General features: G+C 51.8%; 1 protein-coding gene across 1 annotated transcript in view; it reads left to right on the forward strand.

Annotated features, from left to right (window-relative positions):
* The window catches only part of PPIL2 (peptidylprolyl isomerase like 2), an 87,227-nt gene extending 81,269 nt beyond the window's left edge, over positions 1-5,958 (forward strand). Inside the window, exons 17-20 of the mRNA XM_054173063.1 lie at positions 2,485-2,557; positions 2,714-2,776; positions 3,267-3,406; positions 4,963-5,958. Coding sequence (XP_054029038.1) covers positions 2,485-2,557; positions 2,714-2,776; positions 3,267-3,406; positions 4,963-5,056 — 370 coding nt within the window. The 3' untranslated portion in view covers positions 5,057-5,958. The remainder of the gene's footprint in view (positions 1-2,484; positions 2,558-2,713; positions 2,777-3,266; positions 3,407-4,962) is intronic.
* The last annotated feature ends 6,709 nt before the right edge of the window (positions 5,959-12,667 follow it).

A 12,667-nucleotide genomic window follows, 5' to 3' on the forward strand; every position in this document is an offset into this window, starting at 1 on the left:
CACCATCTAATCAACTAAACCATGGCACCAAGTGCCTCATCTCCTTTTAAACACCTCCAGTGATGGTGACTCCACCACCTCCCTGGGCAGCCCATTCGATGGTCATGGGCCTCTCTTGGTGCTAGCTGGACAGGCTCATGCCAGGACTGGAGAGGGCAGGCTGGCTGCCAAACACCTGCAAGAGTGAGCTGTTGTAGTGTGAGTGTGTAATTGTGTCAAACACCTGTGAAGATGATACATTTTTTGGTCAAGGTATCATTCATTTCTTTGATAGGAAGGTAGAGTGAGGTGGTAAAACCCTCAACATACTCCAGTAGTTTCATTTAATTTGATATATCTGCCATTTCATCTGCCCAGCTGTTAACAGCCAGCCTGTGCTGGTACCCAGGGTCCCAGTAATGCCAGCAGTCAGGCTTCAGAACAGTTGCCACCTTACTAAGACTGGAGGATTGCTCACTCTTGTGTTGGCAGCCCTGTCCCAGGGGCAGCCCAGGGCTCCTCGATGGCCAGGTCCTGCCCTCACTTCCAGGCTCCCAACCCCTGGCTCCAGGAGCAGTGTTTTGGAGAGTTATGGCTGCTTTTCATTGTCCCACAGCCATTAAGCAGGGGCTGTACTTTTGGTTCCTGGCTCCGTTCAACCAGATGTTGTCCAGCAGCAGTCTGCTCTGTAAGGGATCTGGATTGCTCAGCATCAGCAGCCTGTCTTCATCTTTATTTACTGCTCTTCTAAATATATCTGTTTTCAAATTTAATTGGGAGTGATGATGTGGATAAAAGTGTTAAATACCCAGGGACCAAGATCCAGTCCCAGCAGGACCCCCCCTGGAAACGTAACTGACTCAGTGTTTCCTATTTAAAATTAGCTTTCGACACCTGGCAGCCAATTTTGTTTCATGTGTGCTGTGTTTGCTTCACATCCTTCTGCTTTTTCAATCAAAACATCAGCCACCATCCAGAAGTCTGTTCCCTGGACACTGTTGTCCCTGTGTACCACATCTGTTGTCCCAAGGAGAGAAGATTGTTTGACAGACTGTTTTCCACAAAACCTTGTCAATTGCCGTTAGTTATTTCCTTTCTTTCTTAATCATGTCCTGTCTCCGCTATGCCGTTATTGTGCTGGGATGGATGCCAGGATGATAGGCTTAGAATTATCTGGGTCACCCCCATTTATCCTTTCCAAATATCCTTTTCTGGAACTTTCCCATTGTTCCACACTTTTTTTTTTTAGATGAACATGTAACAGTCCAGAGAGTCTTCAGCCTTTCTTAGGCGTTTCGAAAGAACTGGTTGGATATGCTGACTCGAAAAATGAGAGGCCAGGGATCTAATGTCCCTGTGTGCAAAAACTGCCATGAAAAGTGTCCCAGCACTGTCTCATGGCTGTGACTCCATGCTCTGCAGCTTGCCCAGCGTCCTTACAAGCTGGTGGTTGTGGTGTGCATGTTACAGAATCATAGAATGGTTTTGGGTTGGAAGGAACCTCCAAAGGTCTTCTAGTCCAAGCCCCCTGCAGTTAGCAGGGACATCCTCCTCTAGATCAGGTTGCTCAGAGCCTTGTCAAGCCTGACCTTGAAGATCTCCAGGGATGGGGCCTCAGCTACCTCCCTGGGCAACCTGTGGCAGTGTTCCAGCACCCTCATGCTTAAGAACTTGCTCCTAATATCCAATCTAAGTCTGCTCTTCTCTAATTTCAAACTGTTGCTCCTTGTCCTGCCCCTACAGGCCTTTGCACACAGTCCCTCTGCAGCCGCCTTGTTAGCTCCCTTCAGGTACCAGAGCCTTCTCATCTCCAGGGTGAACAGCCTCAGTTCCCTCAGCCTGTCCTCATAGCAGAGGTTTTCACTACCCTGATCATTTTTGTGCCCCTCCTCTGGACCCACTCCATCAGTCCATGTCCTTCTTGTGATGAGGGCTCCAGATCTGGATGCAGTGCTCCAGGTGAGGTCTCACCAGAGCAGAGCAGAGGGGCAGAATCTCCTCTCTCCATCTGCTGGCCTCACTGCTTTTGGTGCAGCCCAGGATGCCATTGGCCTTCTGGGCTGCAGGTGCCCATTGCTGGCTCTTGTCCAGCTTCTCATCCACCAGCACCCCTAAGTCCTTTTCTGCAGGGATGCTCTCAACTTCATCATCCCCCACCCTGTGTTGGTTTTGGAGCAGTCCTGTGCTTTCTGCATTACTGCGTGTTACTCTGAACACCTCTGTCACTACTGTCCCATGCTGCTGTAGTCAGAACTCACTTTCTTCCTAATATCACTCTTTGGTTTGCCACAGAATTTAGGAGGGAAAAAAAAAGGTTAAAAAATCATAAGTTAATGAAAACATTTTTACTTTCTTGACCAAGTCTGTTGGGTTGCTGACTCCCCTTCCACCAAACATGATGATTTACAGATCTGCTAGTGTAATGGGCACAAATTAGATGTATGAGTTGGGAGGGACCTTTTGAGTGTGTTGTGACAGCTGGAATATGTGTCCTTCCTCTTTTAGGGTCGTTGGTGGCTTTGAGACTCTGACTGCTATGGAGAATGTGGAAAGTGACCCAAAAACAGACCGTCCTAAGGTACCTGGGAAGCACTGTGGGCTATGCAGGAGGGAGCCAATGTGTTTGGCCTCATAGCAGTGCAGTTCACCTGCTGATGCTTCTCTGAAAGACACACATGGGGGAGGTGGCACAACTTCATCAGCAGCCTGATTTGCAATTTTCTTCTGCTCCCAGGAGGAGATACGAATTCAGACAACAACTGTTTTTGTGGACCCGTATGAGGAGGCAGATGCTCAGGTGAGGATAGTTTGGTTGGTTGGTTTTTTTGAAAGGCCAAAGGTCTTCTTTGGAGAAGGTTGTAACTAAATGCCTTTTCTTTCAACATGGGCAAGCGCCTGGCCCATGTGGCTGCACACTAAGATTAAACAGCTGCTGCTCAGCATTGCCTTGTGTGCCAGGATTGTTGTGGCTCTTTCAGCAGAGAGGTCTCATAACGGAGTCTGGCGCAGCTCCCAGTCCATCATGCTTAGGATGGCTTCTTTTACAAATGCCCACAGTAGCTGTGGGTAACTGCAGGTGTGAAGAGAGACAAGTCTTGTTCTGAAGGCTGCAGACAGCCTGTTTGTAGCAGCCCTTGAGGTCTGTCTCCTAAAGCCTACCCTGTAATCATAGCAGTGCTGATTGCTGGTACTGGTATAGAGTGCTTAAAAGCTTCAAAGGTTTGTAGAGATTTTCACCTTACTCTGAACTAGCTCTTGCAACAGATTGCACTCTTTGCTACCCACAGGTTGCTGCGGAAAGAGAGAAGGTCCAGCTGGAAGAAGAAGCAGCCAAAACAAAAGCTGAGGTGGTGCCACCAAAGAAAGAGGTTGAGACTCCTAAAACATACCGGCAGGGGATTGGGAAATACATCAACTTGGCTGCAGCGTGAGTTCCCTTCCCAGCTGATCTTTGTCTTTCCTGCTGGACACTGACCCTGTCCAGTGCCATTGCTCAGATGATTGCTTTGTGCCAGCAGGCTTTGCAAAGACATCCTTATGCAGTCCTAACAGACAAGAGTTGCCTCTGCTCCTGTTGTTTTTCAAGGTTACAAGTTACCTGAGCTTTTCTTTTAGCACTTGAATGTGACCAAGATGGCCTTGAGGAACTGTTCTGTGTCACTTCCTACACCATCTTTTATTCTCTTCCTTTTCTGCAGCTATTTCTGAAGGCTGTGGTCCCACAGAGGCTTCTCTTTTAGCAGTTTCCCCCCTGCACAGAGTCATTGCCTTGAGCCCATGTCAGCCTGTGGAGCTGGTTCCCTGTTCAGTGGCAGCTGTATCAGCACAACTGAAATGGCCAGAAAGGGGAGCAGCCTCCCAGGCTTGCCTTGGGAGCGCAGGGTGTCTGGCAAGTAGCTCCAGGGTGACTGGCTGGTTGTACAGGCTTGTCCTAGAAGCATACTCTCCCAGACACCCTGTTCAGTGGCAGTTTTGGGTAGGTGAAAATAGATTATTTCCACTTCCTTTTCTGCAGGCTTCTCTGAAAGCATTTGCAAAAATGCTGTTTGTCTGCTGCATAAGGTGTTTATTTCTGCACACAACAGATCTGGACAGCTATTTAATCAGCTTGTGTGTGCCTGTGTGACTTACATTTGCCTTACTGAGAACAAAAATATGTTAGCCCATGTAGGTCAGTTAGGTGTTTTGGTTACAAAATATTGCTTGTCCCTTAAAATACTATGTTCAGCTTAAAACTGTTGCCATTCTGTGCTGTGTTTGCAGAGGAGACCCAAGCAGTGCTTGCAGTTCTGTGGAGAGGGCCAAATAGTGTAGAAAGGGCTTTTCTTTCCCAGTCCTTCACTCACTGCAGCCTGCCTTGAAACTGGGAGTTCAGGCTGCAGCAGCCCTTTGGCAGGTTCAGGGCTCTCCCTACCAGCTACTGATACCTGACAATAAAACCATAGCACGTGAGCTGGCTGCATAGTGTTTCCATGGTGCTGTAAACTGTGATTTAGGGAGGCTAAGAATAGCAGCAGCAACTGCAACAGGCTGTGTTGAAGAAACAGGAAAGGATCTGACAAACTTGCCTAGCTGCTTTACACCTAATGCCCTTAAGTCCTTTTGCTGCCACAAATGCAGGTGAGAAGGTGGTGCGAGAGCTCGGGGCTCACGTGCTCACTGTGTCTGTGCTAAAAAAGCACAGCTGTTAAATCCTCAGCGCTGGCCTGGAGAACTTGTTGGGCTTTGAACATGTTGCTGGAAGTGTTCAAAGTCTGACCCAAACCATCTGCACAGACTGACAGACTCTCCCTCTTTTTGGGTGTGCCAAAGACCCCCATCCTAGCCTCCCTGGCAGTTCCCGTGCTGGCACAGAGCTTGTGCTCCTCTCTAGGGGATGGGCTGGCTCTTCTGTTGCAGTTGCTGGGAGAGGAAGGGTATCCAGCTGCCCTGGTCCCACCAAACAGTAAGCAGTCCCTGAGACTTGTTTTTGTTTGGCTCCAGGAAGCGCAGTGCAGGAGATGATGGGCCCTCAACCAGCACAGCTGCAAAGAAAGAGAAGAAGATCACAGGCTTTGGGGACTTCAGCTCCTGGTAGCAGCGCGGGGAGCCTAGCACTGGAGCAGCACAGCAAGAAAAGAAGAGGCAGTCTCCCATGTGCCCCCAAAGAGCCCAAAAGAGAGTCTGTCCTGGGAGGGAAGGCACCAGCCTGCCCTTCCACGGGGGAAGAAAACTGTGGCTTTGTTAAGGCTGGTTAATGTGGCTTTGTTTTCTAGAGAGCTGCATTCCCCCCACTGCATCTTCCTCGAATGCCTTTTTGTTGTTGTTTTGCTAGGCGGGGAGCAGGCAGCCCAGCTCCGCTGGGGATTAGCTGGAGCCTTTCTCTGCCGGGCTGGCAGCAGACCAGGCAGAGCCTGGCCTTGCAGGAGGCTCCTTCAGTGAGCTGCCCTGCTGCTGAAAGAGCTCCTTTGACAGGTAATCGCCTCCAGGCGAGCCAAGGCTGCCAAATGAGGGAATGGATTCATTGCTGGGGAGGTGCCTGTGCTGCTGCAGTGCTTTGCGGGTGGGAGGGGAGGGCTTCGGCCTGCCCTGCCCTTCCAGCTGCCTTTGCTACTTCTCAGCAAGGACCAGTTCTGTGTCTTGCTCTTTGTGGGCCTGCCAGGATCCTGGCTGGAGTGACTGCTGCCAGTCTCTGCAGGACCTCACTCTCTCCAGAATGAGCTCCCTCTGTGCCCATTTAAGCCTCTGACAGCCTGGGAAGCGGTGAATCCGGATAAGCCTGGGGTAGCTGCACCAGTTCCTCCCAGGTGCTGGCCTTCCCTGAGCCACTGGGCAGCTTTAGGGGCCAGTTCAGACCTGTCCTCAGGCCCTAGAAACTACAGCCTGAAGCACCTGAGTGGGACTAGAAACAACTGTTATGACTGTTTTTCAGCCCTCCCTAAAGTCTGCTCCTTACAGGGGCACAGGCTGTAGTCTGTCCTGGCTTCAGGCCTGCCATGGTTAGGGCAGCTCAGCTGCTTCCATTGCAACCCACAAGGAAGCTTAACAAAGACCTTTTGGGGTAAAGATAAAGCAGCCTGTGGAGCTGTCCTCCAAAATCCCATGGGTGCTGCCAACACACAGGCCTGGCAGGCTACATCCTGAAGCTTGCTTCTCAGTTCAACTTGGGTGTTTCCAGATGACCGAGATGTTCTCCCTACCTCTCCATGTGACCAAGGAGGTGATTTTGTACTCAGCTTTGTAACAATGCCTTTGGATTGGTGGTTTGTGCTGTGAGGAGAGACTCCATTGATAGGAAATTGCTGTAAAAACACTTTTGGTAAAATGTTTTGCATTAAATGCTTTTATTTTCTTTCCAGTGCTTTCCTTCGACTCTTCAGCTGTCATTTCCAAGACCATGGCATTGCACAGTTGATTGTTGTGCAAGGAAATGATTCATTGCTACCTTTTGAGATGCTCACAAGGAGCTCTGGACTCGCTGCGGATGTGATTGCATCTTTGTTAAATGATAGGAAGTCCAAAGCAGTCTGAAAGAATGGGGGGGCTGGGGGGTGGGGAGGTGTTGTTTGGCAATGGTTTGCAGCATGTAAGTTAGAAAGAACTTGAGTTTTATTCCTGGAACAGGGCATGTGATGGGACTTTCCTCAAGCTGTGTTTCTTGTCCCTTACTGAAACCTCTCCCTTCTCCTGGGCTGGCCTTTCCCTGATAAGTTGTTATTGTTCCCTTCTACCTAACTTGTGCTGCAGCACGTTTTGGAGCTGTCAGGTGCATGGAGCTGGAGCAGTTTAATGACATCCGTAAGGCTGAAATGCTTTTTGTGCTAGATTAAAATGGGGATTATTCTGAAAGAAAGGAGCTTTTGATTACAAGGAAAGCAGCAGAGGTGTGGCAAGGACTCCTATTTCAGCAAGAGTGCCTGTTGCAGATTGCTGTAAGGGCCAGTTTCCTTTCGCAGCAAGCAGGCTGCAGAGATAACTGCCTGCTTTCCCTTTCCACTCCAGCTTTTTGGCAGCAGTCCCTGCAGTCCACCAAGGAGCTGCTGCCCTTCTGCCTTTGCACAGCCTGTTTCATCACAAGGTGCCCCCATAAGATTGGGCACAAAGAGCCATTTCCTGCATTTAGGAAGGGCTGTGTGTACCCTTTTAGTTTTGCTCTAAGCAGAGCTGAAGCTCTTCAGCCTCTGATCACCACTCAACCCAGATCCATGCTGGTGCTCCCTGCTGTCATTGGTATCTCCCAGGCTGGGAAATGCTGGCCCTTGCCTGTCCCCAGGGTGCTGCAGTGGAGAGGCCAAGTGGCTTGGCCAAGGCTGTGTGCTGAATCAGCAGCTGGGCTAGTGTTGAGTAGAATGGAGTAGAGTTGCACCGACAGCCTCTACAGGGCAGCAAGTCAGGGCTGTCAGTGCTCAGCCAGACCTGCAGCAAATTTGTGTTCTGAGTTCCCACCACTCTGCACCCTCCCACACCTGTACTTGTGCATACTTGGCCAAATGGGCTTTAGTTTCAGATTTTCTTGCAGTCAGCAGAACCACAAAGTCTGCTGCAGTGGGTCTGCTGCTCAGGCCTTAAGCCCTGCAGTGAAAAACCTCTGAAGAGGAGAAAGTAGCTCAGTCGGGTCAGCCCAGCCCAGTACTGGTGTGAAAGGTGCCATGGCAGCTCAGTCTCTTCCCTGTTCCCACAACCCTGACCTCACATATGTCCCTTGAGCAGCCAGGCAGATCTGGGGAGGATCCAGCCATGGCTGCTAGTACCCAGCAAGTAGTGGTTGTGGCCACACAGTGTCAAGGCTGACCTCAGCATGCAGGTCCATGCTGGACACCTGCACTGGGAGGCAGCAGTAGCTGGTGAGTAGCTGTGCTGCACTGGGGCCAACAGTCACAGTGTGGCCATTTGCAGCCAATAATGTGTGTGAAAAATCTCTGTGAGGATTTTTGTGGTGATCATGGGCTGCACAAGGCATGGGCATTGCAGGGAGCTGAGGCCACAGGCATTGCAGTGCTGCTGCACAAGCACAAGGCACGGTGGGCATGGCGAGGGACCAGGGGCTGCACACAGCTGCCTTGGTGAGGCCAACACTGACTCACCCTCCTCTGAGCTCAGGCAGTGAAGCATGGTGACTTCATCTGCTGGAAATAGCAGCCAGGGAGGAACCATCTCCCTGCCACCACCATACCCACAATAGACACACAGAGCTTGCTGCTTCCTGCACTGCTGCCTGCACCCCAGCTCCAACCATGGGACACAGCTGAGCCCCAAGGCAGGAGCAGCCCTCTGGTCTCAGCCCCAGCCTGGGCACATGTTGGAACTGCTCCACGTGACATGGGATGGGACAAGCAGGGCTGATGGCATTTGAGAATCAAGGGGCAGCTGGCTCCATCGGGGGTGGTGCAGGATGCTGCTGCAGGAGTCAGTGGAGTCAAGGGGTTTCAAGGCTTTATCCAGCCCACCTGCTTGTTCAGCACAGACAATGCAATTTTCATTTGAGCCAATAACAACTTCTCAGCTGAAATGTGGCTTCCAGAGAGCCACAGGACTCTCTGCAGAGACTTCAAGGGAAAAAGAATCCTGCAGTTCCCCCAGTAGCAAAGCCAAGCCCCCGCAGCAGCCTGGAGCAGATAAGAGGCCCATCCGCCAGCTCCCTGCCCGAGTCAGGCTCTTGCTCTTATCATGGGTGAGCAGAGCTGTCCTGGGCTTTGTTCAGGCAAAGCTCTGCTGGCTGCTCACAGCAGTCTCCCAAGTGGCTCAGATATGAGTCTGCCATGAAGGCCAGGGGTGTTTGAGTTCCCACAGTGAACTCTGTGGGTCTCCACCCTGGTCTTTCCCATGGGGATAGTGCAGGGACAGGGCTTCTGGAGTGAGGGCCAGTGTGGAGGGCTGACATTGGCACAAAATGGGTGCTCTACAGGCACCAATCCCTGCATCTGGTACAAGACTGTGCTGCTTGCCTTGGTGGCTCTGCCACAGGGAGTGCAGTAGGGCATGATGGGCATGATGGGCCCCTGGTGTCTGTTGTTCAAGGATGGGAGCAGGAGTTCTGCAAAGTCTCAGTGTTGCTGCAATGCCAGCACCAACTTTGCTCCCACCACTTCTGTGTAAAGGTCAGCAGGGCTGGGGTGAGTGAGCTCACTGCTTGCTGTTGTGTGTCCTTCATGTGCTTGTTTGTCCAGATTTGCCTTCACAAGAAGGAAGAAAGCGGAACCATCTCTCCCAGACCCCTCTGCTCCCTCCACTGGGGCTGTTCCTGCACCACTGGCCCAGAGGGGTTCATGTCTGCAAGGTTTTCTTCTATGCCTCAAGCTGGTACCTTGAATTTTATGGAGTTTGGGAGGGTGCAGGGGCCTCATGCCTGGCTGACTATGCAGGGGCCTGGGCTGGCAGTGCAGGATGTGAACTGCTGCAGCAGCACTTCACTGGCATCTGCAGGTCCTGCTGGCAGGGGCTTCTGCTGCCAGCAGGATGCCTTCACCCTGGTGAGAAAAATCCTCCCATGTCCCTGGGCTGGCACATGCCTGTGGCAAGTTGCTGGTACCTGCCTTACTCTCCCAGCATTGCTGGGAAACTGGGTTCAAAGTGTCCCTCCAGACAAGTTTGGTCCCTAACAAGGTTGTGAGTTGTAACCCACAGGGCTGTGCACAGCGCAGCTTCCCAAGCTCCTCTGCAGTTCCTGACGTCATGGTGAGGCCAAATCTTCCCTTTTGCACAGAAAAAAAGGCTCATCAGCAATCACAGCAGGCTGCATCTGACAGCTCATAACTTAATGGCTTTTAAAAAATAGCCACAGCCTGGTTTAAACTCTGGTCAAGTTCTCCCCTACCCTTCCCCCTGGAAAGCCTTCCAAGCTCTCACTTTTCTGATACTAGATACTTTCTCTAATCTTTGGCCTCCATTTATTAATGGCTAGTGATATCTATTTGCTTTTCTGCCAGCATTGTCCTTTAGCTTGAATTGCTTTTTGCCCTGCCTAACGCTTGCTTCCCGGCGCTATTTATAGGCAGCAATTGTGTCCCCCCGCAGCCGCTGTTTTGCTTGGCTACAGAGGCTGCATTGCCTCCAGCCTCCTCGGAACGGCCCCCTCGCCCTCCTGCCTCCCTCGGCATCCCCTCCTGCTGCTGGGGGAGAGTCAGAGGAGCACCCAGACACTGCCTGGGACTAGCATCCTGGCAGCACTGGCCATGATAGAATAGAATAGAATAGAATAGAATAGAATAGAATAGAATAGAATAGAATAGAATAGAATAGAATAGAATAGAATAGAATAGCGAATAGCATATAGAATATAGAATATGGAATGGAATGGAATGGAATGGAATGGAATGGAATGGAATGGAATGGAATGGAATGATGCTGTGGGGCAGAGAGCCACAGCCGTATGCCTCTGGAGAGCCCCACGGGGTTATTTTTCAGAGAACCCCACGGGGTCATTTTTCAGGCAGACCCATGGGGTCAGGTAGGGGCAGAAATGGCTCCAGGCTCCTCTTTGCCTCCCCTGTCCCTTCTACCCCGCTTCTCTGGGAGGCAAAGTGAGCACCCATCCGTGTGGCCCACCAAGGCAACGTGGGGAGTCGGGTGATTTCTATCTGCGCTTTCATCCAGGGATGAAAGGGACGATAAACCCCGTTTGTTTTTGTGATAAAAGCAACTGACCCGGGAGGAATCCGCCCCGCCGGGGTGGCCTGCAGCAAATCAGGGAGATAAGGCAGCGACAGCAGCGAGCATCGAGGCTCTGAGCGGCCGAGGAGCAAATCCCTCCCCACGTGGAAGGAAACCCGCGTTAGGCTCCCACGGCCGCTCCCGAGCGCGGCCAGTGCTGAGTGCAGAGGATTTTGTTGGGGCTGGGAAGATCTGCGGGGAAGGACAGCAGCTTGCTTTGTGTTTTCATGAAGGGCCAGAGTTTTTTATTCCAGACATCTCCGCGGCGGATCTCAGCCCAGCTTTTAATAGACGGGTTCCTCGCCAGCGGCGGGCGCGCATTGATTGCGGCAGGAACGGCGAGGGAGGACAAATATAGTGCAGGCTGCCTGCAGGGAGAGCGCGGGGAGGAAACTTCGCAGGCTATTTTTGGTGCTTTGTCTCCACTGCTTGCAGTATTCCTGAGCTGTGTTTCTTCTTTTAAAAAAACCCCCGAAGCACCACGTTGTTAGAGTCTGGGTCTCGTGTGGGCTTTGTTTTGGTGGTGCTGGGGGTTGGTTGGTTGGTTGGTTTGTTTTTTACAGAACTTCCTTTTTCTGGGGAGCTGGTGGTGCTGTGGCCTCAGCTGGCGTGGCAAGAGGGCAAAGGCGTGTTGGGGACGCTGCCTGCGTCCTCTCTGCCGGGACCAGAATGGGCCGGTCCCTCTCCCAGGCGCTGTGCAGGGGCTGACGCAGGGACAGACCCTGATTTCACCCCAATCCATGGGAACCTCGTGGTGGGTGAAAGGAAAGTTCAGTGCACTCGCCAATAAAGAAAGGAAACTCTCCCACGCTGCTGAGCTGTTGCTGCACCACAGGGACCAGCAGCAGTGGCCCCATCCCTGCCGCAAGCTGCAGTGCTCAGCACCAAGGCACTGAGTTTCACTCAGTTTGGAACACAAGCCCTATGAGGAGAGGCTGAGGGAGCTGGGGTTGCTTAGCCTGGAGAGGAGGAGGCTCAGGGGTGACCTTCTTGCTCTTTACAACTCCCTGAAGTGAAGTTGTAGACAGGCAGAGGTTGGTCTCTTCTCCCAGGCAGCCAGCACCAGAACAAGAGGACACAGTCTCAAGCTGCACCAGGGTAGGTTTAGGCTGGAGGTTAGGAAGAAATTCTACACAGAGTGATTGCCCATTGGAATGGGCTGCCTGGGGAGGTGGTGGAGTCACCATCACTGGAGGTGTTTAGGAGGAGACTTGATAGGGTGCTTGGTTGCATGGTTTAGTTGATTAGGTGGTGTTGGATGATAGGCTGGACATGATGGTCTCGAAGGTCTCTTCCAACCTGGTCTGGTCTGGTCTGGTCTGGTCTATTCTATTCTACTCAGTCCCAGCCAGCACCAGGAGCACAGCACCAGATAGTCCCAAAACTCAGTGGGGGGCTGAAGCGCTTGCCTGGAGGGGAGCAGCCCTGGGCTGCAAAACCATGAAGCTGAGAGGGGTGTACTTGTACTGGAGCCCAGCTGCAGGGGGACACACAGGGGAGTGCTTAAGTCACTCAGGTAACTTAGCAGAGTGGAAAAACACTCCCAAGCCTTGCCAGCCTTGAAAAGCCATGGCTAGGTGACACTGGAGTGGTATTAAAGAAACCAGTGCCCTAAACTCCCCTGCCCTGAGGAATAATCAGGAGTGCAGTGGCAGATTGAGGCACATCCCCAGGACAATCAGCCCCCAGTACAGAGGTGTCTCACTGACATGTGTCTGCGTGGGTGTGAGACGAGGCTGCAGATACAAATAAAGAGCAGAAATGCTGATAAAATTGACAAGCAAGAACAGGGAAAGTCTGGGCTTGACCAGAGAACAGTGAAACAAAAGCAGCTCATGACAGGGCCGGCTATGGCTGCAGGAACCTTGGTTCTGTGTCTGCCTGGAACCCCAGGATGTTTGCAGCAGGAGCTGAGGGGGAACATCACCTCCTCTGAGGATTTGGTGGCGTTTTGGACCACAGGATAGGGTTTATGTTTGTCTCATTAGGAGGCTTCTTGCTAAGAAGAGCCCCAGGTCTCTTGCTGTTGGTGTACACATCTGTGTTTGTGCAGCCCCCA

This window comes from Dryobates pubescens, chromosome 25 (assembly GCF_014839835.1).
Source record: "Dryobates pubescens isolate bDryPub1 chromosome 25, bDryPub1.pri, whole genome shotgun sequence".
Lineage (NCBI taxonomy): Eukaryota > Metazoa > Chordata > Aves > Piciformes > Picidae > Dryobates > Dryobates pubescens.